Source organism: Oryzias latipes, chromosome 1 (genome assembly GCF_002234675.1).
Source record: "Oryzias latipes chromosome 1, ASM223467v1".
Lineage (NCBI taxonomy): Eukaryota > Metazoa > Chordata > Actinopteri > Beloniformes > Adrianichthyidae > Oryzias > Oryzias latipes.
Window position 1 is genome coordinate 6757534 of NC_019859.2, and position 26207 is coordinate 6783740.

Sequence of the window (26207 nt, forward strand, 5' to 3'; positions counted from 1 at the left end):
ACCGGCTTTTCCAAACCCGTTGGTGATGGTGGATTTTTTCACGCTGCTTTTAACGATTGCTTTTAACTTGAAAGCTTCATCATATTGTAGTGGCGATCACGTGCACGTTGGGTCTAATGGCACCAAGGGATTCTGGGATGCGGCCGGGCATGCGTGTTTCGTTTTGTTGAACCATGACTGAAGTGTCTAAGACCTGAAGTCAACTCCATGCTGTTTGGCTGCTTAGAGGTGTGTTAAAAAACAAATGACTTGCGCTTGGTGGTAGATAGAGAATTCAAACCATTCACTGTGTCTGAAAATATGCACATCGGGGCCGCTAAGGAAAACCATAAATTAGCCGCGTCACTGAATAAGCCGCACGGCTGTAAGCGCTGAAAAAAGTAGCGGCTTATAGTCCGGTAATTACGGTACTTGTAAAAAGTTTGGAGCCTTCCCTGGGGAAGAAATTGCAAGAAAAAAAGTCATACATCCAAAACTAGAAGTTCTCAAAAACAGCAATCACATCATAGCACATTAAGCTGCATTCATGTTTAAAGGGCCTATACCATACAATTTCAATTTTTGTAAGCTTTTAGTTGTATTATACTGTTCATTCATCACAAAAAGAAATGCCGAAGCACTATTTTGATCCGTTCATATATTTCTGAGTATTCCCCCTAAAAACCTGCGCTCTGAGCACCAGCCCTTCCCAACCCACCAAAACAAGTGGATTCTTGCATTGCGACATACATATTTAAGTGAGAACAGCCCCTTCCAGCTCCGCCCCAAGGATAACACCCACCCAATTTCTCCATGGAGCTAGCAGTGATTGGCAAAAAACGTTTTGTTTTTTTACACAATTTGCACATCCATCTTTGCAAATTTTGGATGCTGTTTATTTACGTGGGCGAGACGCAGACACGCTGCAGAGGCCGAATCTAGGTTGACGCCATGAAATGGGCGCCACCCACACGGAGCAAAAGTAGAGCTGGGCGATATGGACAGAAAAGAAAATCCCCAATTTTTTTATTCCAAATACGATTTCCAATTTTAATCAATTTTCTTCTCTCTGCATTTACTTTCTTTAACAAAAATGACAAATGGCAGATTATATTTAACAAAACCCATTTTATTTGCACAAACTAGGAATCAAGAGAATTTGCTGTGATCATTTACTTTGAGCAGCAGTGTTTAAGTGATTCTCAAAAAATTCTTAGTTTAACAATGAAGGATGTTGCCTGAGTCATTGACTTTTAATGATGAGATCATGCTGAAAAACTGTGCAGCCTCGGTAAGAAAGCTTACTTTGGAACAACACTGCAGCTGCTGCCGTCTGTCTTCATTTTCCGTTTTTTTTTCCGATTCCTCTGCGTGCCTCCCTCTGGATTGCTCTAAACTTCATCACATGACGCTGTCAGGCATCATGAGTGCCTGTGGCGCTGACGTCTGTTCAGAATTGCAGTTATGAGCTGATTCATTGCAGGAAGTCCACTCTGTTGTCAGCGTATTGTTGTAGTAAATTAACGGCTCGGCATTTGGGGTTTAGAATCCAGTAAAACTTAAAGAGCCGTTGAGGAGCAGCTTCGATCTCGAGCCCCTCATCCTCTCTGTAACCCAACCCGCAGAGTTTCAAAACAACTGCTCTTGGAGTAACCCCCCACTTTCTCCCAGTTTACTTTAAGAGAACTCTATTCAGAGTAAGGTTTTGGTCTGAAGCCGGTTGTATTAGGAGTTTTTTTATTCAACTAAAACTCTGGCCGACTGTGACCAACATCACTTAGTTTGGTCCATCCATAAAGGCCCACTCTGAGGAAAATCGTGTTTTTGGTGTTCATAAACACACTCTTATGGCATTTTTCAAATGACGGATGAAATATAAATTAGGAAAATTTAGCTCAAAATTGCATTTCTGAGTATTTCGTTATTCAAATTGTTGTGAATCAGAAGCAGAGAAAAAAAAAAGTCACTTGAATAAGAATGTATTTGTGATGTTGAAAACAGGCTGGTCCTAGAAAATGCCTTTCTTTAAATTTTGGCTAAAAACAGCAAAGCCAAGACCAAGACACGCTTAAAACATCTCAAAAGATGATCGAAGCAAGACCAATAAAAAAAAAAACAGCTTTTTGTTTTGGTTTGCCATCCACCAGTAAGTGGAAAAAAAAGCTTGAGATTTAATAATGAGTTTGAGCAATCACCAAAATAGTTAAATTTAAGGCCATTTACAACAGAATTTACTTTCCATTTCACTGCCAAATTGGTAAAATACTCAGCAAGGTTCAAATAAAGTCTTTCCACTAGTCTCAACCAAGGAAAGAACGACTGAAAATAATAGTTTTTAAAGGTAATACATACAGATTTTTCTACGATTGAGACAAAGGCCTTTTAGAGACTTTGCAAAAGCGCAAACGCCAACGTTTTTGTATAGGATGTCACTTAGATACCGTCAAAGCTTTGGATAAACAGAAGTGATCACACCAGAGCTGTTCCAAGCAAGAGTCTTCTACACCTGGACCGCTCCACCTCTGCAAGTCGTTCAACCGTGCTGGAGCACAAAACGGAGTGATTACACTGGCCAAATGAACCATAAAACCAAAGAAACGGCATGGATTTCTATGTGCTTCTTCATTTCTCGTGTTCAGCACTTTGTGTCAGCTGCTGTTGATTGAAAGTGAAATATGAATAAAGATGAGTTGAGTTGAGGTGCAGAGAATGTTGTTTTTAGATTTTTGTGATGTATTCAAAAGCCTAAAAGAAAGAATAGGCAAAACTAAAAACTGTTGTTTTTAAAAACAGTTTACTATCGAATATTTATTTTGAGATTTTTTTACGGTCTAAATCAGCCTTCTGGATTGAATTAATCCCTAATTGTAATACTTAGTATTTAGAAAGAATAAATTAGACATTACAAAAAAGTTGTAAAAAACAATCATAGCAGAAACATCTAAACACAGATTCCACTGGCATTAAAAGTAAAAACAAATATTTAGTTCCCTTATCAATAAAGGAATATGTTGAGGTAGAAAAAGATTTGTTATCATAACACAGTTTTACTTGCTTAGTTCAAGGTACTATTTCTTTTCCATCTTGTTCTGATCATTGTCGTGTATTGTGTTGTGTTTACTGCGTCTTAGCGTCTTTCTCTGATTTAGTGAGACAGATCTCATTAAACATCACTTGGACCAAACCAACAATAGACCTCTTGATGCAATGCATATTTCTGCTAATAATATTTTTAAACAATAGCACAACATTTAAATTAATTAGCAAAGTGTTTGTTAAGAAACAGACAAAACATTTGTTATGTAAATAATGGATGAACCTCGAGTAAATGTAATCTTTTATTTTATATTGAAGTTATTCTCTCTTTTTGCCATAGCAACAGGTACAAAGAGAAAAACAAAGTTATCTGATCAAAAAACAAAACCAGATTGTGTTCTGTCCCAAAGGATCCCCCAGCCCATAATGTGATGCTGCTTTCAGAGGTCTAATCATTGCATCCTGTAGAATAAAATGAAGTTTTAATCCCAGTTTCCTGATGTTTTCCCTCTCTGTACCTGTTCTGTCCTCCTTCATATTTTGGAAAAATACCCCCCCCCACCATGCCTTCTACCTTCTGCTGAACTCTCCTCACCCATCTCCCCTTTGACTTTCCATGCTGCTTCCTCCCTTTAATACCCTCTCTGTCTCCCCCCCCCCCCCCCCCCCCCCCATTTTTGTGCGACTTTCAAAGAGTCGGGTCCCTTGAGCCTTGGGGTCAGAGTCGATTTTCAGCTTCAGAGAGTGTGAGAGAACAGACAAAATAAAGGAGTCAAAGAAGAAGACGAAAAGAGAGAGGGATCAGAGGAAGAGAAACATAAAACACACACGGGAAAGAGTGAGACCAAATCGGCAAAAGTTACTTTACGCATGTAACGGTACTACAGCCAGTGATTCTTAAGGTAGCATGTTTTACGGAAGCCTGAGATGACTTTGTCCAAACACTATAGGTTCTAGTTTGAATGAGTTTGGATTCCTGACAAAAACCTCATACATTATGTTAAAAAGGATTTAGTTTAAATGTTTCTCTGGCTTCCTTATTTATTTTTTATAATGATTTGTTCCATATGTAATCAGTGGAGAGAAGTGGGTTGTTCCATCGTCACATGAAGTTGAAAGGGTGAAACAATTGAGAATGAAATAAACAAAAAAAGTGACCAGATAGAAAATATTAATCATTTATTCATATGCATTTCTTCTGTCATAAATGTTTAGTTTAATTTGAAAGTGGTGTTAAATGATCGTTGCCTCCCTGAAAACTATTCTTGCTCCATTAGATTTTGTTTTAGACTAAAATGACCAATTCTGTCTGTTTTTGTGATATTGACCTCCTGTTCTTGTTTTAAGGGCTCAGGTCATACAAATCATTGAAATGATCTTCTTTTTATTTATTTAAAAAAAAAACATGAAATAGCCTCTGTGGCACAAATCTATAATACATTTTCTGAGATAACAATACATTATTTACACGCAACTACGTACTGTACTTAATTTAAATGGACGAAACCAGAATGTGGTGTTTGGTGCAGACACACCTTTCCTTTCTGGCTTTACCTGCGGTTGTAGAAGCCGCATTAATACAGTAAACTAGACTGTTGTTTACGAAAATGTTCGCCGACACTCCCTACTCGTTTTGTTGTCATCACAATCCACCCTGGTCTCCGGGGAGTCCCCCCACCTTCAGCCACCCTCTACCGTGACCCCCATGCCCCAGGCTTTGTGGGGGTCTGGGAATGTGGCTGCCTTAGTGAGGCCAGCTGGTTACAGAGGAGAGGAGAAAGATGCCCCACAACCTCTGAATAGGAGCCCTTAAAAGGGAACCCATGACAAGTTTGTCTTTAAAAGCTTCAATTTCATCTTTTAAGCTAGCAGTCCTGATCAAACCCAAAGTCCGGTCTATCTGAGACATGTTCTGACCATCTTCTTCTTTCTCTTTCGGCTTTTCCCATCAGGGGTCGCCACAGCGAAACAACCATAAGTGGGTCAAACCCAATGCCCAGTCTAAATGAAGCATATTCCGATAATAACTGGACCCAAGCCCGATCTAATTGACGTCTTCCAACCATAACTGGATCAACCCCGAAACCTGGTCTAACTGAGACCGTTCTGACAGATAAAAACCTAAAATATGAATCAATGTTAATTTCATTATTTTTTTCCCCCCATTCATTTTCTATTCCGTTTATTCCCTTTCGGGGTGAAGGGGCTGCCGGAGCCTATCCCGGCCACTTGTGGGCGAAGGCAGGGGACACCCTGGACAGGTCGCCAGTCTGTCGCAGGGTAAAATGTCCACAATCACACACCCATGCACTCTCACACTCACACCTATGGACAATTTAGAGTAACCAATTAACCTTTGAAGCATGTTTTTGGATGGTGGGAGGAAGCCGGAGATCCCAGAGAGAACCCACGCATACACGGGGACAACATGCAAACTCCACACAGAAAGGTCCCCCATTGATGTTGTGTTTTTCACTTGAACCGGGAGCCTTCTTGCCGTGAGGCAAGAGCGCTACCCACTGCGCCACCGTGCAGCCATGTTTATTTCAATCACTTATAATAATAAGTGGAATCCAATCCTATTCAGTACATTCAAAAAATGTTATGTTTTAAAATAGTGTGTTGAAAACGTCTGTTCTGTGCATGTTCATTTCAATAGATGTGAGATCTGATTTCTTTTCTGCCTTTTATTTATTATTTTATTTCCTTACCTTAAATTAATTATTAATTACTAGTAGGTGCATTAAAGGCCTATGTTTGTGTGTGTGTGTGTGTGTGTGGGTGTGTGCCTGTTTGTTGTCTTGTAAATTTTAAGTTCTTTTTGTCTTGTTTTGATATATGTAAAACTCAGCTGTATCTGTCGGTTATTTATTTATTTGCTTGTTTTGTTGTATTTTGAGGACCCCCTTGAAAACGAGATGACACATCTCAAGGGGCTTATCCTCTAAACAAATAAATTGAAATTGAAATTGAGATAAAAGTCACTCCGTACGTTTTTGTCCATGTTATAAATGTTCTGTGTTAGAGTGGCACTGACTGAAGGTGATAATGAGCTTCAGGGGTTATGCAGGATTATTTACATGATATATATTATAGATATAAAGCTGTCTGTGGTATTTAGAGAAAGAGTTAAGCTCAGAAAGTTTTGTCCTCTTGTGAGAATAAGTTCATAAAAACACACATTTTGAAAAGTGATTAAAACTGCAGAGCCAGAGGGCATAAGTGGAACTCTTCAGTTTGATGTTTTGGTCAAAACCATCGGATCTATTATGAGTTCTGAGAGTCTCACGGCCTCGTCAGTGGACTCACATCTGTTCAGGAACGCCCAACAATGAGGAAGGATGGAAAGGATGGGAGAATACACTCTCCCAGATTATCGCACTCCATCAGCCATGACCACGCCCCCGACATGCCTGCAAACACAACACGCTCACACATCGCCCCTGCTCTCCCATGAAGAAGCAAAAAGGCCCCCGGGACTTTTGTCAAAATCACTCCTAAAAGAGAGTGGGGGGAGGAGAAGGGTGAGAGAGCTCAGGATGGTCTGTCTGTTCATTAGGGCGAGAAATATTCCCTTCTGCAGAGAGTCAAGGTCTCCCAGCTCCTCGTCTTTGTGCGGGGAGTGTGCAGCTGCTGTGTGCTGGCATGTGTGTGTCCGTGTGCGTTGCTGCGAGTGTGTAACGGCTCGAGAATGCAGCCAACGCAGAGCTGGGATGGTCATTTACAGCTGTTGGAGACCATCATTCTGCTGGATCTTCACCAAACAATGACTCACACTGGAGCAGGGCGATATGACCCGAAAAAACTAAATCCCTGGTCATTTTCAAACAAAATGTCACAATTTTTTCAATTTTCCTAAGTATAAAAAACAGAAATCTATGAGTCTTTTAGACCCTTAAATAAATGTCTTTTGTTTGTTCTGAATTATCTGGTTTTTCTCTGGTGCTGTGACCACAACTGTACTGTATCATAGAAGCTATTCCATCAGTGCTTTAAAAGACCCTTTCGGATTAAAATAGCTTTTTGGTGTTTTAAACATGTTCTTGTGGCATTTTTCTGATGTCGGAAGACATTTATAAAGATAATTAGGATTAAGTTGGCATTTCTGAACATTTATTTTTTTAAAGCGTGAATCAGGAGCAGGCAGAAAAAATGCTATGTAGAAAATAAAAATCACATTTGTTGTGTAGAAGCTACAGTTGGCGGGCCACAAGCTCTGTGCTCCACTCCATTCCGATACATCCATTTGTAGACGTAGATCCATGAACGTCGCTGGCTATAAAATTGTACAGCTGGATAGTTCTGATATTTTTGTTGCACCGCCAAGGTTAGGTTGGGGTTGTGAGGGGCTGTAAGATAGCGGGAGAGCCTGTAAACAGAGAGCTCTCAGTAACAGAAAAGGGGATGGAAGGGGCAGGGTTGCTTTATGCTAACGGTCACAAGTCAGTAAGTAATTTACTGCTGCTCTGCAGAAACTATGTCCTGAAAAACCATGCATTGTCAAAAAATGACAATCATAATTAAGAGACAACTGGGAACACTTTTCCAATGGATCAAAAAATGATTGGAACGGGTCTTTCAATAGGTAAAAAGTAAATACATTAAGATCACGGAAAAGCAAAAGTTAAGTGCCTTCTGGAAATCGGGGCCATAAAGACAATCCAAGAACCTTTTCCAACAACTCAGACGTACAACAAAATCTACTTTGTGAATTTATTCTGATGACCAAATATTTTCCTGAGACAAAAAAAAAACAAACCAAACAAACCTGAGTCTTGGAATGTAGACACGGCGTGATGTGCCTCCCAGCTAACAGAAAGAGTGAACATTGCTTACTGCTGTATTGAAAGATAGATAGTAGAAGTGTTTTTCTTTTTTTTCTTGGAAGGTTGAGCAAGCAAAATATCACCCTGTTGAGTGAACAGCACAACAGGAATGAATATGCGCTGCAACTCATCTAGACAATCAAAAAAATATATGTAATGTATATACAGTGCCTTGCAAAAGTATCCCCCCCCCCCCCCCCCCTGGATGTTTGTTCCTTTTGTTGTTTTCTTTAGTCACTCACAATCAATTAAATTTGTTTTTCCTCACAAAAAGAAAGTTACTAGAAAAAAACCTTCAATGTCAATGTGAACACAGACTTCTACAAAGTAATGTCAATGAAAAAAAAAAGACAATTGCAGGGCTCCAGACTGCGACCAATTGGTCGCATTTTGCGACCAAAATTTGAGAGTGTGCGACTGAATTTTACATCCAGTCGCACATGTGCGACCAGTAAATTTGCCTCCCCCACCCTTCGTATTTTTTATACATCAAACGTGGAAGGGGCACGTCAATGATCAATGAAATAATCAATGAGACGCAAGCCACACGGACGCAGGCAGACACACACACTCGCGCACATACTGATGAAACGCGAGCACGTACAGTCTCGCGTGATGCCTGTGTGTGAGGCGGCCACTGCGTGTGAGAAGAATAGGGAAAGCCACTGTGAGTGGCTAAAATGCGTGGAGGGGGAGGGGCCTAGAGATAATCGAGCACGCGTAAACATCTGTGGGAAGGAAACTGAGACAAATATCACAACCTGATATGTGCGTCTAAACAAAGAGCAAGCAGACTATTGATTCGTTCTTCCGACCTGCGGCTAGTGTACCAGTGCCAGAGTGTACAGCAGGGGTCTCAAACTCGCGGCCCGCGGGCTATTTGCGGCCCCCAAGATGATATTTTGCGGTCCCCGCCTTAATATGAAGGTTTAATGTTACTGCAGCCCGCCAGTTTGTATGAATGACACTTTTTCATCGTCGTGCACGGAGCTGACCAACCAATCACAGTGGGGTATATGACTCTTGGGGGCGTGACAATGACAGGGTTTGAAAGCAGGAAACCTGACAGCCCCCTCCCTCCCCGGGCCACATTAAGAAGTTCCTTACTTTCCTTTTGAACGTATTTATTCGCTCGTAATTTTCTACATACATGCAGTCCGTGCTGAACTTTTCTCTGGGCCGCACAGACCCGGAGGAAGGTTTAGGTTTTGGTTACGGCGGCACATCAAACGGGTTACGGCAGCACACCGCTCCCGTCCCGCGGGAGTCGGGTCAGCTGAGGAGAATAAATGTCCCACACCTACATGCGTGACAGCTAACGGGGCTTGAACTTTAAACACGTGCGAGCAAAAACAACATTAGTTTTAGACACACTGAAAATACGTGGGGAAAATGCAACGATAGACGTGTTTGAGATGAACCAGCGCCTCGCCTGGATCGTTGGGGAGACCAGGCGGGGGGGCTGAGAGATGAAAGCGAATCTGCAGCAAGACTGAAGGACAACAGTTGGAGTTGTCCTTAACATTCAATTTAGTTTTAATATTATTCTCCCCCTTAGTATGATCTGTGTTATTATATATTTTATGATTATTTTAATGTTTTGTGATGTATGTAGCCTTTTTTAATGAATTGGTATTTTAAATTATTTTAATTAATCACTCCACTACAAAAACCATCAGGACACATGTCCCATAATGCATTGTTTTGTAGTCTCTAGTTTCCAGCTGTGTCCGGGTAGGTTTGCCCCTTGCTCCCACCCCTTTCTCGCGATATTTTTGTGATGATTGACAGTTGATGTTGGAGCAAAAACAAAAATATACGTCACACACCAGGTGATCTGTGCAGCGTTGAGTCCACCTGGGTGATCTCAAACACGCTTGTTGTGCATCTTGGCTGCACCTATTTGGTGTCACAAAGATAAATTTCCATCAGTTTTCTTTACTTATTTGTACTGTCATGACAGCGATGGTGCTGTCAGTTTACCTTCTTGTTGCATCTTCAAAAGTGCAGAATAAAATGTGACACTGCATTTGAAACAGCACATTGTAATTTCTGCATCTATTATTAAAGTATTTATTAGTAATACAGTGGAAATTAGTAGATTTGGTTAGAATGTTGATTTACGGTATGCGCCCCTAAATTTTCTGGTTGCGCCCCTAAATTTTTCAGTTAGGGGCCACTGTGCTCCTAGTGAAAAAAGTTAGTCTGGAGCCCTGAATTGTTTACATAATTATTCACTCCCTTTTTAAATTGAATGCTCTAATTCAATACAAATCCATCCAATTAAAGCCAATAGTCACAAAATTAGTGAAATGAAGATGAGTAGTATGGGTGTGTCCCGGGTGACCAAGTTATAAAACACCAGTCTATGAAGGGTCCAAGAGCTGGTGGAGTGGTATTCTTGGCTAGCATTTCACCATGAAGACAGAAACACACTTTAGACAGGGGATCGATACAAAAACACCTCCAAGGCATTGAACATCCACCGGAATTCAGTGAAATCAGTCATCCAGAGATGGAAGGAATATGGCACATGTGTGAATCTGCCTAGATCCGACCCCCTTCATAAACTGAGTGACCCTGAAAGTAGGAGACTTGTGAGAGAAGCCACCAAGACGCCTACGACTACTTTGAAGGAGTTACAAGCTTCAGCTGCTGAGACGGGAGAGACTGTGCATGGAGCAACTGCTGCCCAGGTTCTTCACCAGTCAAAGCTTTATGGGAGAGTGGCAATAAGAAAGCCACTGTTGAAGAAGATACATATTAAAGCTCGACTAGAGTTTGCCAAAAGACGTGTGAAAGACTCCATGATCAAGTGGAAGAAGATTCTCTGGTCTGACGAGACCAAATTGAGCTTTCATCAATCATACAAGACGATATGTTTGGTGGAAACCAAACACTGCACATCAACAAAACTACACCATATCCCACTGTGAAGCATGGTGGTGGCAGCATCATGTTAAGGGGATGTTTCTCGGCAGCAGGCCCTGGAAGACTTGTCAAGATAGAGGGATGAATGAATGCTGCAAAATACATGAAAATATAGGAGTAATATCTCTTTATTTACCAGCAAGACAATGATCCAAATCATACTGCAAAAGCTACACAGGAATGGTTCAAAAAGAACCAGGTTAATGTCCTGGAGTGGCCGAGTCAAAGCCCAGACCTAAATCTCATAGACAATTTGTGGCTGGACTTAAAAAAAAGCTGTTCGTGCCCGGTATCCACACAATCTGACAGAACTTGGGCAGAATTTCCAAAAATTATATTTCATTTCATATTTTTGTTTCATTGACATTCCTTTGTAGAATTCTGTTTTCACATTGAACTTGAAGGTTTTTTCTCTCGTAAATTTTCGTGTGAGGAAAGATAGATTTTATTGACCACGAGTGATTTATGAAAGCCACAAAAGGGACAAACATCCAAGGGGGTGAATACTTTTGCAATCCACTGTATGCAACAACAGAAAAACAGCTAAAAATTAAATTAAGTTCAATGTAGTTGAAAAATATTAATATTAATATGAATTCAAATATTTATTTTTATTCAGACCCAAGATCAGGAACTGGACGGAAATTAAAGTCCCTCTCCGATCATCTTCAGATCTATTGTAAAAACATTCCCAGCGGTCTTTTATTTACAATTATGCCGTTTTAGCCTAAATTAAAAAAAACAAAAACAATAAAATAATAATAAAAATAATAGGGTGAGCAATATCGGAGCTATCCAGCCGCACAGATGGCAGCTCAGACGAGAAAAACAAAGACGTACATAGATCTGCTAGAGGATGCATCGGAATGGAGCAGAGCGGGGAGCTTGATGGAGCTTGATGGAATAAAGAAATCTCAGAAATGCAGTTCTAATCTTAAGATTCTTTAGAAAAGTCCTCCCTCATCAGAAAAATACCCAAAGAACATGTTAAAAACACCACAAAGAAGATTTTTACTGGAGTGGGTCTTTAGGAAAATGTGTCTCCTTCACTTGTGATCTGCATCTCCAAACAGCAGGCTAAGAGTTCAGTAGACAAGACTGGATTCATGCACTCAAAAAAATAAATGATTAATAAAAACATTTGAACTAAACTAATCTTAGAGGAGATGTGAAGACTTCCGATGATTTGGAGTTAAGCAGAAGGTGAGAAAAACACTAAAAAAATGTGCAAAAATTCAGCAGAACCTCCAAAAAAGCGGAATGACTATAATAACCAACAAAAGCCCTAAACAAAGACCTTAATAGGTTTAAATATCAATTTAATTTACATGAGTGAATTTCCATAAGTGAGATCTGAAAACTGCTTTAAAGCATCTGGACTCAGATGTGGACCCTGACCAATAACTACTAGCCCCATCCCAATGATCAGATCAGCCCAAAACAAACTTAAGCAGCCCTGACAGGTGTGCAGGCTCACCTGTGTCCTGTCTGAACTGGTGCATAGACTGGAGGTCGATGATGTACGGCGAGAGCCGGTTGTCCACCTGGCCGAGGACCACGCTGCCTCCGCGGGGGTCGCTGCTCCGGATGGCCGCCTCTATCTGGTGGGAGACCGCGGGGCTGTAGGGCCGCCACCGGCCGTGTTCGTTCAGCCATTCCCACACCACCACGGCGGAGGCAAGGAGCATGTTGTTACTGCTGGCCCTGGAGGGGGAAAAGTAACAAAAATGAGGGAATTATGAGCAGGAGGCTGAACCGACCGAGCCGGGATGAGGTGGGGGACCGGCGCATCTGCTAGCTTACCCAGGCTGATTTAAGCTAGCGACACAGCGAGCTTTTCAAATTTATTTACGCTAATAATCTGCTTCTGTTTTTTTTTTTACAAATATTTTACCTAAAAAGATTCACAATGGCCGCATGTGTATCAATAGCTACCCCAAAGCCGTTTTCTTACATGGAGCCGCAGAGAGGCTAACGCCGGGAAGAAGCGACGCATTCCTCCGCGAAGGTCAGAGCTCCGTGCATCGCTGCCAGGCGAAGAAAATCGCGGTCCTCGCCTAACTCCCGTCGATAAACCTCCGTAATATGAGGTTTAAAAGAGTCCGGAAAGACTCCGACAACAAAGCGGCCTGCTGACTGGTTCTCTATCCAGACGACAGCCTCTCCTCACGGCCTTTTTTCGGAGGAAAAAAAAGAAGAAACAATTTCTTAGCCGTCAGATGCCGCCGTAGTTTAATTAGCAGTCCGAGCCCGAACGGAACCAGCCTCGGAAGGTGTTTTTGATGTCCGGTGTGGAGTTTGGGGCGAAGCAAACAGACATGTAGACAAAATAGAAGCTCCAAACAGCGCAAACTCAGTGAGAAGCGGCTCCTTCATCAACCCTGAACAGGCTCTACTGGTCCGGGCTTTGTTCCGCCGCGTCTGTTACGGGATCGGGACTGTGACTCTCCGTGATTTGTCGCGCAAATCTGCGTGTTTGAGGCAGCGTAGAGGTTCCCCGCATCGCCGCCGCAGCAGCAGGTCTGCACGCAGTTTTTATCCACATTCCCACTTCTGCATCTCTGGACTACAAGAAATAAGGAAATCACTCACCTGTTGATGTGATCTTCCTCCCCCTGGTCTCAAACTTCTGCAGCAAACTTGGACGAAGCTCTTCATGAAATAAACTCACCCCTTGGGGTCTACAACGGTTCCCATTTCTCTCTCCCCTAGAACTTCAATTTTTCTTCTATTGAAAATCGATTCAAAATAGTTATCTTAAATTGTTAGAAGAGGCAGAAATTGTGCGTCCATTTTTGAGCAGACGTTTTCCTACGGTTCCAACTTCATTTCATTGTGGGAAACGCTCAAGCGCGAGGACACACGGGGGACGAGCACAGCGCCCCCACCCACCTCCCCACAGCTCCAACAGCTCACCACGCCTTGAAATCCTGCTGGAGGTGGAGGTCAGGCAGCAACAACAATGACAGGAGCTCATCAAACAACACTGCCATCGTGTAAAAACGTCTACGACTCAAGCCAATGCAAAATAACTAGGTTTTCAATATCCGAGTGGTTTTACTATGCTACTAAAGTCAGAACGCATGGTTTCTGTTTACTGCGCTGAAATCTTTTCGTTGGATTTGCAGATGATAGCGTTCAGGGAGAAAGTGGTCAAATGTTGCCACCTAGTGGACATTCTGACACCTGTTTAGGCCATGCATCCATTTTAATTTAGAACTATTACGAACTAGACTACATGACGATATTTGTGTATGGAATATATGCCACCCCCGTCAAATTTAATCAAGCGACCAAACACATTACCTATTACAAAGACGAATGTAGCTCTCCCGGGTGATATGGTGATATGTTTTTATATCGACAGTGGTGTACTACAGGTACAGCCTGGCTCCATAGCTCAGGGGTTAGAGCACTGGTCTTGTAAACCAGGGGTCGCGAGTTCAAATCTCGCTGGGGCCTAGAACTTTTTTCAAGTTTTATGGGGCCTAGAACTTTTTTCAAGTTTTATTAACCATATTGTGCGTGCACATACATTTTTTTAAACCTGTTGATGACGTCCTTTGGAAACTATATTTGGACAGATAAAAATACTCCAATTGCATTCTTCTAAAGTAATCAATGACATTTGTAATCACGTTCTTAGCATTAAATATGATATCAAATACCAGTTATCATGCATCCATAGCCCATCCGAAAATTTTGTCTTTTACTTTATTTTATTTTTTTATTACGTTTAACATATGTCATGTCGTAATAGTGTATATAGGTGTAGATTCTTCTTGTTGTTACATGTTATTACTTTTGCATTGTTGCACATTTTTAAACACCCTTTCATTCTTTTTGAACATTGCTGTTGTTCTTCTGGTTTCTCTATTTTGCACTGAACTCCTGTAACAATTGAATTACCCCAACGTGGGATCAAGAATATCTATATCTCTATCTCTAAATATTGTAACTATGTTCTGCCTCTTGTATTCAGTCAGTAATATTGAATTCTATCCGGTAAATGTACTTTTATATTCCAAGCCTGAATTGAATATTGAATGGTCATTTGCAAAAATATTGAAATTGGATGATCAAATTGCAATTTGAATTCTCAGTTAAGAATTGCATATTACTTGAAATTATGAATCAAAGAAGAAGAAAAAACACCACCATCACCTCTTGCCAAACGATTTTCAAATTATTCATTCATTTATTCATCTTCAAAACCCGCTTTGCCCCATTGGGGTCACGGGGCTGCCTATCGGGCGAGACTATCCCGGCCACTCTTGTACTCGTGTGGGCGAAGGCAAGCACAGAGTTATATCGCGATATAACTCATTGGCAGAGACAACCTGGACAGGTTGCCAGTAGTCTGTCGCAGTAGACAAATTATACTTTGAGCAATTACAGATATGCCCCCATGTTTGTCACTTCCACTCTAATATATGTATTCCGTATTGGTAACGTACACTTATATAAAACGCTTTTCTACCTACAAGGCCCAAAGAGCTTTACAGTCACAGTCCCATTCACCCAGTCATCCAGTAATCTTGAAAAAAACAAAATATTTTTTTTAAAAGAGGTACTGAAAAAGTAGAAGAAGAAAAATGAAGCGTTTTTACGTCGTTTAATCGCGACAAAATTAGTTCAAGCTGCAGAAAGATGTGGTGGTTTAACTACAAGTTAAAATGTCTCGCTGTGACGCTTCAGAGCCCGGATAGCTCAGTCGGTAGAGCATCAGACTTTTAATCTGAGGGTCCAGGGTTCAAGTCCCTGTTCGGGCGGCATCTTTTTCTGTCATTCATAGAGACAGCGAAAAGAAGCAGATTTGTTTTAAGAAATTCGTCTTACTTTAACTCTTTCCCCCCTCAAATTTTTGTCCTTTATCTACTCTATAAAGGCGTGTCCACACTGTGTATGTCTCCATCCACCCTCATTTTCCCTCTCAACTGCAGCTCTGATCCTATTTTTTGGTCATTCTCGGTCAGTCCAAATAATATCAGTCTATTTTCTCTACTTTTCGAGAATTTCCTCCGCCGTTTTCTGGTCTCATGGATAACAATGCCATCTGCAAAAATTATGGTCATCATACATCCCTGTCTAACCTCAGTCTGTCCATAACCACCGATTGATACTTAAAAAAATAAAATAAAAAATACAGGTTGGGAGTAGCAGTGATGATATTTATGACTCACACAAGCTTAGGAAGAGTTTTTCCTAAAATTGAATAAAAAGTTAAAATATGCGTCAAAAGACAAATTTAGGTAAAACCAATAAAGGAAATGTTCTTTTTTTTTAAATAAACATTATTGCAAATTATGCCATTTTACAGAGTTGCACAATCATGCAGTAAAAAGAACTATTGCAAATATCAAATACACAGCAATAAATAAATAAATAAAAACAAGAATAGAAAGCCAAGGGGTACACTTTACGACTACATTTTGAATCTTTCCCATACAGACAGGTTTTTGGTTTCTTTTTGCTTCTCAGAATTACATAGAATATTCATTTTACTCAAATCGAACTCGGAAAAGAATAAAAGAGATGTCCCCGCCTCCGCTCGTGACGTAGATGCGTCAACGGCACGTGGCAGCGTCATGCCGTCCGTCCGAGTGAAGGCGGCCCGATCCACCTCACCCGGACTGACCCTCCGTGTGTTGTCGGTCTGTTGAGCAGCGGTGACAGCCATGAGCCGCTGCGTGTGAGAGCTCACCGGTTAAGTGTCAGGTAAACGAGGAGCCACCGGGGGACGGTGTCGCTCTCAGGTGAGGAAGGCTAAGCTAGCATAGGTAGCGCGCGTGTTTGTGTATGTGTCAGCTGTGAACGTAGGAAGTTAACCGCCTCATGACGATAGCCTTTCTGGTGTTATTCAGACCTCAGAGAGTCAGTCTGAGAGATAATCTGAATGTTTTCTGACATGTCAGGTCGTCTGGTCCGGTCAGGCTCCTCCTGCGGATTCGATATTATTTTCTCCTCCTTCATAGTTGTTCTTGAACACCTGCGTGTCACAGGAGGGTGGGTGTTGATGGGTGTAAAGATCACTGGGTGTGAATAGAACCAGTCTTCCTTCATGGTGGTGATGTTGGGTCACGGCGCAGGCTGTTAAACCAGGTTTGCTGACTCTGGGTGTGTTTGCGTGAAAAGGACACAGTGTGCGGCAGCTGACCAATCACGAGCGTGGACCCGCAACCGCATATTTAGCCGTAAGAGGCAATTATGAGCTTTACACGCCGAGTTAAAGATGTTCAAACACGAGATCAAGAGATCATAATGGTCTGTTTGTGTCGTTTATTATCACTGTAAACAGTGTTAAACACTTTTTTTCATGTAGAAGTACCCGTATTTATTTTAAATGGGTAAAATTAACGTTCAATTTACTCTTATTTATGTATTTTGTGAGACACTGACTGATGCAGCAGCTAATCTGAACATCAGTTGAAAGTGATGTCACCTTTCTTGCACTTTATGGCATGTAGAAGTGTTGGTAGCTGGTCTGGCGCTTCTCGGTGAGCTGTGGGTTTTGTCGTCTCGGTTCCAGGATGGCTGGGGTGTTCGACATCGACTTGGAGACGGAGGACGTCAGCGACACAGAGGTTTGTGTTCCACAGTTGTTGAAGAAGCCAGCAGCTGATCATGTCGTGAATCCCCGAACCTTTAATCTCTGCAGGACGATGTCTGCGACTTCACTGTGACCGAGCCAGAGAAGTAAGTCTTGTCAAAAACTATAATCATTTGGATTTAAGGTTAATAGAGTAAAGTTAAGTCATCGGTCTGCTCCACCTTGTGTCAATTTCTAAGCTGTCATTCTTTAGAGGCTTTGAACAGCCAATGTGAGAGAACGGAGTGAGTCTGCCCTGTTTCTATCGGTTCTGTTGGACCTAAAGCTGCTTTGGGTGTTCGGTCGCCTCTGAAGTGCCTGTGTTGGACCTGCAGTCATCTTCATCATTTCTGTGTTTCATTTCTTTTCTTACCTGAGTATTTTTGAAAAAACAGAGTTTCAGGTTTATACTGCTGACACTCACATCCACCTGTCACCTAAAAAAGGAAACCCAAGCAAGTTTTAAAAATAAAAGCATGGATGTCTACTAACATTAACCCTTTTTATTAATGAGAAGACTGACGTGGATTTGGACTTTTAAAGCCAATAATTGAGTCAACTTGATTTAGTCTTGATTGTTGATGTCTCTGGTCTTCTTTGATCAGCAGATCAGGCGATTATTTTTGTCTTAAATATAAATAAGTTCAGTTTAAAGGCAATTGTACTTTTATTTTTGGACATTTGAAACTTTTGCCCTTACTCCGTCTTTACTTTCTGTTTGTTTGTTGGTGTTCTCATCCTCCAAATGTGTTTCTTGTAAAAAGCCTCAATGATTTAAATAGTCGTGTATTTTTCTGGATGCTCGTCAGTGTTCAGACGGAGGAGGTGGAGCTGACCAGCGAGATCGTGAACAGGGACAGCGAGAGAGTTGGACCGGACTGCTTTGAGCTCCTAACGGTTCTGGGAAAGGGAGCCTACGGCAAGGTGAGTTTGGTTCAGCACAATCCTTTCAGCATGTCTTCTCTCTTTTAACTCTTATACATAAGCCACAGAGCTTTTGGAACTGCTAGGGTTAGGGTATTAGCCTATTATTGCACTGGATTTATCATCTCTTGTTGCATATCCTGTACACCTTTCCTTTCAAAATAAAGGCTCTAACTTTAGGGTTTCCTTCTGACTCTAGATGGGATGCATCAAACAGCTAAAAACATAAATGCCTGTTTGTTATTCTTAAGGAAAAAATCTTTTTGAGCTAAGAATCCAAGCTTCAATACAGCTTTTGTTTGTTAAATATTTGCAAGAAAACAAATACTTCAAGTTTTTCTGTTTGCTTTATAAGTTTTTACCAATTTGTTGGTAACTTAAAGCTCATTGAAAGCTGCATTTACCAAAATATTTGTTCTCAATTCCAGCCAGTGATAATCCTCTATGTTACTCTTATTTACTGTATTCAATGTTTCTTTTCCAAGTTTAAGCCAGGTTGAAATGTTGAAAGGTAGCGAGTTGTAATGAAAAGAACAACAAGCGGACATTTGGTTTGTTTCCTTTGCATTGATACTGGTTCCTGTCTGCTTTTGACTAGTCCTAAGTCCTTTTGGCCCCGGTTCCTGATCTGCTGAGGAGAAAAGCAGCATCTCCTCACGTAGAAGAAGCCGCTTGGTCCTTTATCGTTTCTTCATTTTTTCTCTGAAAGCGCTCCTCTGTCTGTTTGTCTTCAAGGTCTTCCAGGTGAGGAAGGTTCAAGGTCTTCAGATTGGGAAGATATTCGCCATGAAGGTCCTAAAAAAGGTGCTTGGATGCGGTTTCTTTTCTCCACCTCTTTCTTTCTCCACACTTTCTGCGTCGGTGGTTGGTGTTAGCCCCCGCTCTCTGTGTCCCGTAGGCTAAGATAGTGCGAAACGCCAAAGACACAGCCCACACGCGAGCGGAGCGGGAGATCCTGGAAACGGTGCGGCACCCCTTCATCGTGGACCTGCTGTACGCTTTCCAGACCGGAGGAAAGCTCTACCTCATCCTGGAGTGTCTGAGCGGTAAGAGAGGAGAGGAATCCCTCAATCCATTGATTTTCCTTTCCGGTTATGGCATTTCTCGGATATGTTTCTTCGTTTTTTATAATAAAGAACTAGCAATGGCGTCATGACCCAATGAATCTGTGATGCCTGATCCCAGAATCCTTTGTGCCCACTGTTTTTTCAGGAGGAGAACTGTTCATGCAGCTAGAGAAGGAAGGCATCTTCATGGAGGACACGGCCTGGTGAGGACCTTCTCCGGCAGTGAGGTGTTTGTTCCCAACACGTGTGGTGCGTTCACTGACCTGATGAAACCTCTGTGCTTCCCCAGCTTTTATCTGGGTGAGATCACTCTGGCTCTGGGTCACCTTCACTCCAACGGGATCATCTATCGAGACCTAAAACCAGAAAACATCATGCTCAACCACCAAGGTAATCCGAATATTTACAAATGCTGGATTAAAACGGAATCGTTTTGGTCACATGATGTTGATCCTAAGCATTTTTGGGACAAATATAAGCATTTTTACTGTTGTAGCTGCTTTGAAGATGAAGAAATGGTTTTTTGTTTATTTTTTGTTAAATATAAGTAAAAGGTTTCAACAAAGAGAAATATTATTTTACAAATCTAAAATTATATTTTTGTAAACCCTTACTGTCACAGAGTTTTTAATATAAACACAAAGATCACCTTCACGCTTCATTACAGCTGTTTCTGCGAATGACACACCGCCAGATATCGGCTTACAGGCCCGCTAACCGTTTTTCCACCAGAACAGACTGGTTTGGAGACTCTTTCCCCTTAAATCTCAACTTAGCTTTGGAAAATAAAGTTAATATTTAAAGATTAGTAAAGATATGAGAATGAAACATTAATAGAATAGGTCAAAGTTTGGGGACCAAAAACAGTTTTTTTGTTTTTGTTTTGCTGTTGTCTTTGTGTGATGTGAGCACATTTATGAACCTGCTGAACTGTTTGAATGTGACAAACGAACCAAAAATCTGTTTGGTTTCAGGACACATCAAGCTGACGGACTTCGGTCTCTGCAAGGAGTCGATTCATGACGGATCCGTCACGCACACCTTCTGCGGCACCATCGAGTACATGTGAGTCGCACCAACGCAGAGTTTACAAGATCTGGATTTATGTTTGTTGAAATACAACTCTGTCTTTGTCTGGAGCTCCTTGAGTCTGTTTTTCTTATTCCGAGCATTTCTTTTCTCCTGTTTGTTCTTATTTTTCCCCTCTCAGGGCTCCAGAGATCCTAACCCGCTCAGGTCACAACAGAGCCGTGGACTGGTGGAGCCTCGGCGCCCTCATGTATGACATGATGACGGGATCGGTAAGCTTGGAACGGACGTTTAAAAAGTGGACCAGTCATGACTCACAGAGGCCTGAGATTCAGCACACGCGTGAGAAAACCAACTTTTATAACCGTTGGTGTGCTTCTCCACGTCTCCTCCAGCCTCCGTTCACGGCTGAAAACAGGAAAAAGACCATCGATAAGATCTTAAAGTGTAAGCTCAATCTGCCTCCGTACCTGACTATCGATGCCAGGGAGCTCATCAAGAAGGTACAGAAAACAAACACACAGAAATCTCTGTCCAGGCAGAACATTCAGAGTACTCAAAACTCGACCAAACGGCTAAATGAACGCCTGTCTTGTCGTTTCAGCTGCTGAAGAAGAATCCAGCCCAAAGACTCGGCTCTGGCAAGGCAGACGCTGCAGACATTCAGGTGAACTGCTGTGATTCGTCAGACTAAATGCACTCCTAATACAAAAAAACAAACACATTGTGCTTCCTAAGTGTTTGAGTTTATTGCAGTGAAGGATGTTTTCCTATTCCTAACCCTCAGAACAGAACGTTAAAGTTTATTCATGAAACCTAACCCGGTAATAAATAGACTAAATGGCAACACATTTCCTCCTTTGGCCACTAGGGGGACTCTTGTAAAATCATGACAAGTTTAGGTGCAAACTGTGCAAAGAAGGTACAGAAAAACCTACATATTTTTGTTTGTTTCACATCTGTGCAGAAACATTCCTTCTTCAAGCAAATCAACTGGGACGACCTGCTGAACAAGAGAGTGGAGCCTCCATACAAACCCCAGCTGGTCTTTACTGAAACCTCTATTTTAATCTAAATGTTATTTCTCATGCTTTTACACATGCTTATATTAGTAAAAGTTCTCATTTTTTTTCTCAACGACAGATAAAAACATCTGAATTAAATAGATAATTGCAGAATCATCCAGACATAAGATTTTAACTTCTCTTAGATGGTTAAGAAAATAATTTAGTCTGTCTGCAGGGAAGAATATTCTTTTTTTTACATTTTTTTGTGAGTTTTTTTGACAAAAGAAAAGTCATAAATTAAAAATCCAAAGTATTCTGAACGGATGAGTTATCGGTTTTGCTGACAGCGGGCTGAGAAGTTTCTAAGAAGTCCAGACAAGAGTCCCGTTTTTGTTCAAGCTGCACTTTCTGGACTCTGTGAGGCCTGGAAGCTTTTTTTTTTAAACATTAGAAAACCCAAAACACCAAGCATTAAAAAGCTGTCTTCATGTTGCAGCATTCAGAGGAGGATGTGAGCCAGTTTGATACCCGCTTCACTCGGCAGACGCCGGTGGACAGTCCGGACGACTCCAGGCTCAGCCACAGCGCAGAGCTCGCCTTCGCTGTGAGACGCTCTCCTTCTCTGCCTCCGAGGTCAGACCGCCGACCCGCTTTGAGTCTCTAAACATCTTCCTGTGTTCTCCTGCCAGGGCTTCACTTACGTGGCTCCGTCGGTCCTGGAAAGCCTGAAAGAAGGCTTCTCCTTCGAGCCCAAATCCCGTCACATGCGCCGGCACAACAGCAGTCCTCACACACCCATCAGGTAACAGGAAGAATTGTTGTTGCTGTTGTTGTTTAAGGCAAAGGTTATGGCCCCAAGTAGGGTTGTGCCGATGGATGATACCATCGTCCATCATGACTGACATCACGATGGAGAGACGCCATAGTGATGCCACGCCCCCGCCACGCTGCGAGTCGACACCATAAGCCGCGGTTACATGTGCAAAATATCTTGATCAGATCAATGGTCTGATTAGAATCCAACTGTGTACATGGGCCCAGAAAAACGTTTTCAGATTATAAAAAAACGTTCATTGAGTCACACTTTCGGTCGGAATAAATCATTCGCACATGCGCAGTAGTGTTGATAATACCCGAAGAGAAAATTAGTTCCGCTGAGAGGCTACATGCATGAATACGTCAGCTCGGTAATATACGAGATGATCTTTATTATTTTTACGGTTATTATGAAGCGTCTGTTTGCTCATCATTTTATTTTTAATCCGTGTGGTCAGTGTTTTTTCTGTTGAAGAACGGAGCTGGAAAGAAGCAACATTTAGCTTTGGATGAACATAAATCCATGCGGGAAAGGCTGCAATCTGCATCTTGGCTACACGCAAATATGTGGGAATAATAACATCAGCCTTTATTTTGTTGGGACACACGTGATTGTTTGAACGGTTTCTAAGGACTGAGCGACATTTCTGCTTTGAAGCTTACAAAGTGCCCCAAAAGCCGCTGCGTGTGCTGGCGGTCCGAGCTCTGCCCGGACACACACTTTACCGGGACACCCGGTTCTCCTGAGTTGGGTAGCTCGTTCACGTAGAGCTGCGGGACGGATCACAGTCCTAAGTCTCCCACACGTAACGAAGCATCCTCCTTTCCCCTCAAACACAAAGCTGTTAAGTCCGTCTGTTCTGCTCAGAGACATGGTCGCTCGCTCCACCGGTCCACCTGACTATTAAGTGCAGGAGCGGACTACTTCTTTTCTATTTTGTTTGTTGTTGTTTTTTTTTGTTTTGTTAAAGTAATTTCCCTCAGTTTATACTGGATCATTGGGGATGAGTCATTAGTTGGGAAATAAAATAAAGTAATAAAGTAAAATAACGAATAATAATTATATAATAATGAAAAATTACCCCCCCCCCCCGACGATACCATCGTCCAACCCGATGGTTGACAGCAAACATCGTCAACTGGCAATTTAAGGGACATCTTGGGCCCTAGCCCCAAGCAATCTTTTGATTTGTTTGCATCTCTTGTGGGTTACACTTTTGACAGTCTTGTCACATAAAGACTTTTTTTTTAAATGTTTTTGAAATCTACAAGTTTGAGTGATGATCTAGGTTTAATTATCCTTCTTTTCATTAGGAAACTAGTTCTTAATGATTTAAAAGTATATTTTTTTTACATGCCAATAACTGAGAAAAAGTCATCATGTTTGCAGATGATGAAATCATTTAAAGTATTTCCACTGTGCTCTCTTTGGGTTTTCTGTTTAGATTTTCCACATTTAGCTGCAGATTCATCTGTAGCATCTCTAAAGTAGATGGTTTCTCCCGAATTTGGACTTCAAAACATTTACTTCTAGATTCCCATAGTTTTTTTTCCCCTCCTCTTTCAGTCCTCTGAAATTCTCCCCCGCCGGACCCTTCAAGGCCGCCCTGGACGGAGAGCCGGATCTATTCTCGCCAACCTCTCCGCCAGCAGCACAGCCTTTTGTCCCGCCGGAAAACGGAGTCAGTCAGCCGATCAAGACGCCGGCGAGGAACAAGAAGCAGAAGATGAGGAGATGAGGAGGTTATGTCTGAGAACTAAAATCAGGACTAGCATGCTTTTTTTTTTTTTTCACCCCATCTCTTCAGAAAATCCTTTACAAAATCCACATCTGCTGCTCACGGAAAACAAATCTTATGACACCCCTCACCCCCCCAGTAAAGTTGATGACTTATGGTTGCTAGAAGGAACTGGACATCAAGCATTTATGGCTTGAATTCTTTAATGGCCAACCACAGCAGTTCTATCTGAGTCCTTCCATGGCAGTGACTTCGGGGTTCTCTGGCTCATTTCTCTTTGTAGTCCACGTTTCCACTCTGCTACACCACAACATCATCACCGAAAGAGATGTTAAAAGCCTAAAAGAGACAGTACCTCAAACAGATGGGCGGAAAGAGCAGTTTTCTTTTTTTTGTGTTTATTTCAGCAAAAAACGAACAAAGTCAAAGCTTTAAGTTCTACCTTAACGGTATTTAACTATAAGGAATGTGTCTGAAAACTGAAGATGTCTGTTTTTTGTTTTTGTTTTTTCTCAGTGACAGAGCGGCTCTCGTATCCTCAGATTGTACAAACACACCCATCATATATCAGCAGAGTGATTGTTTGATTTTTCTCTTCAGATCAGTAAAGAGCTGTCAACACGGGTGCTCACAGAAAACTAAGAGCTTTTATATATATATAAAAACCAGGAATATTTAGGGTTAACAGAAAAAAAATCTATTTTTACAAAGTTTCAGGTCAATTATGATATAGACTTACAAACTTGTCAATAATTCAACCTTCAGCTTTTCATTGATTTTCATTTTTGTTGAATTGGGGCCTCAGCTGTGCATGAGTGAAACTCTCTGCAGAACTCATTCGCTTTAAAGCATTACTACTATTGTAACCTGTGTATAATGAAGTCATTTTTTTGTTTTTTTGTTTTATTGGAGCAAAAAAATAATCATTTTGTTTGAAGTCTCAGGTGAAGTTTCTTTCCACATCTTCATCTGAACATATAAATGGAGAAGTTTCCTCTCAGGACCCAAACAAATCTACACTGTCAGAATATTTTATCCATTCTGGCTAAATAATATATTAAACATATTAGCATCTCATACAGATATGAAAAACAATTGTAATGAATTAAGCTTTGATTTTTTGGTTATTCGATATGTTTTTGGTTCTTAAATTATTATTTTCTTGAGCTGTTTCTTCATTTTGTCCTTTATGCAGTTTGTTTCTGCCGCCAGAAGGGGGCGACAGAGGAAGCAGATCCACACTGCAGAAACATGCTTTGTGTTACTTTGGAATATTTATTTAAATGATTTGAACCGATTTTGACGAATTTCTTATCTGAATGTGTGGAAAATAAAATATTGAAATGCTCAACTATTTTGCTTTTCTTTTCCAAAGAACAAGCATGTGTATTAAGTGCTGTTTTTTTTTTTATCTTATCTTTCCCTTGGATAAATTTGTGTCTTCTTTTCTTTCTGATTGACTGAGCATCCATTTTGTCTTGAATTTGTGCAGAGTACAACAACAAAAAAAGAAGAATAGCAAAGTATTTTGGAGCCAAACGGGCTCAGATAGTGTCAGAGTGCTTGGTGTCAGTCACAAATCCTGAGTCTAAAAGGACAGAAACTTTAAAAAAAAAAACTACCCAAGAATGGCAAAACATCAACTTTTCTGAAGTCTCCTCCCATGAGCACTGATGTAAATCCTGAAGAACATTTGTGGGAGGAGCTAAAACCAGAAGGTCTCTAAATCTGAAGCAGTTAGGAGATCAAAACACCTTTTGACAGGTTCAGACTCACTCGTGCACTGAAAAAAAAAAACTGCTGCCGTATTTGCATTGCATACAAATTTGATTGAAAATGGTAGTGTTACCTTATAATTTAATGATCAAATGTATGTGTAGAATGTATGTATGCGCACTAAAAGATGAGCTGTTGCAAAAACAGTCCTAAGAAGTTCTAAGATCTGTGAGTTCAGAACAGTTTGGTGAAAATAGGTTTGTCAGGGTTGCTGATAAATCCTATTTGGGCTTTGAGTTTCCTAATAAGCAGCTCACTTTCACCCAGCATTCTTCACAAAACGCAAACCCGTCCAGCTCTTTTTATCTGCACACACATGGTCTCCATGTTCACTCCCACGGTCTTGTTCTAACCTCACAGAATAATGGAGCAGCTCCCTCCGGAGCGCTGATGGCTTTCAGTACAAATCTGAAACCTCCAGCAGGCATAAATCAGCAGTTTCACTCCACATAGGACGTTCAGGAGCAGATTTTCTCTTTTGAATCTGA

The 26207-nt window shown here is 41.3% G+C and overlaps 2 protein-coding genes and 2 non-coding genes across 6 annotated transcripts in view; 3 read left to right on the forward strand and 1 right to left on the reverse strand.

Annotated features, from left to right (window-relative positions):
- The window catches only part of LOC101163297 (E3 ubiquitin-protein ligase DTX1), a 40070-nt gene extending 26410 nt beyond the window's left edge, over nt 1-13660 (reverse strand). The window contains exons 1-2 of one of the 2 annotated variants that reach the window (XM_011488166.3): nt 13365-13660; nt 12250-12476 (exon numbers count right to left, since the gene is read on the reverse strand). In XM_011488166.3, the coding sequence (XP_011486468.1) occupies nt 12250-12460 (211 nt within the window). In that variant the 5' untranslated portion in view covers nt 12461-12476; nt 13365-13660. Of the gene's footprint in view, nt 1-12249; nt 12477-12726; nt 13288-13364 lie in introns of those variants that run through there. The other variant, XM_011488109.3, reaches the window with a different exon arrangement.
- A 501-nt stretch (nt 13661-14161) lies between these two features.
- On the forward strand, nt 14162-14234 carry trnat-ugu. The gene has a single exon. It is a non-coding gene; the product is annotated as a tRNA-Thr (tRNA).
- A 1237-nt stretch (nt 14235-15471) lies between these two features.
- trnak-uuu lies at nt 15472-15544 on the forward strand. The gene has a single exon. It is a non-coding gene; the product is annotated as a tRNA-Lys (tRNA).
- A 794-nt stretch (nt 15545-16338) lies between these two features.
- Nucleotides 16339-25294, forward strand: LOC101163545 (ribosomal protein S6 kinase beta-2). 2 transcript variants are annotated; one of them, XM_023954947.1, is made up of 16 exons: nt 16339-16528; nt 17240-17356; nt 17431-17468; nt 18171-18285; nt 19021-19089; nt 19184-19331; nt 19498-19555; nt 19642-19742; nt 20327-20417; nt 20563-20653; nt 20777-20884; nt 20986-21048; nt 21349-21426; nt 21885-21992; nt 22078-22190; nt 23772-25294. In XM_023954947.1, exons 2-16 carry the CDS (start codon nt 17303-17305, stop codon nt 23941-23943), a joined length of 1407 nt encoding a protein of 468 aa, XP_023810715.1. In that variant the 5' UTR covers nt 16339-16528; nt 17240-17302; the 3' UTR covers nt 23944-25294. The 2 variants fall into 2 exon arrangements, with proteins under 2 accessions (XP_023810715.1, XP_023810710.1); XM_023954942.1 differs by having other exon boundaries at nt 17302-17356.
- Nucleotides 25295-26207: the final 913 nt, after the last annotated feature.

What these genes read in the sequence shown, in the direction of transcription:
- LOC101163545 (XM_023954947.1), top strand. Translation starts at nt 17,303, where the DNA reads ATGGCTGGGGTGTTCGACATCGACTTGGAGACGGAGGACGTCAGCGAC. An exon ending in TTCATGGAGGACACGGCCTG is followed by an intron (nt 19,556 to 19,641) that starts GTGAGGACCTTC and finishes GTGCTTCCCCAG; the next exon opens with CTTTTATCTGGGTGAGATCA. An exon ending in GCGCAGAGCTCGCCTTCGCT is followed by an intron (nt 21,993 to 22,077) that starts GTGAGACGCTCT and finishes TTCTCCTGCCAG; the next exon opens with GGCTTCACTTACGTGGCTCC.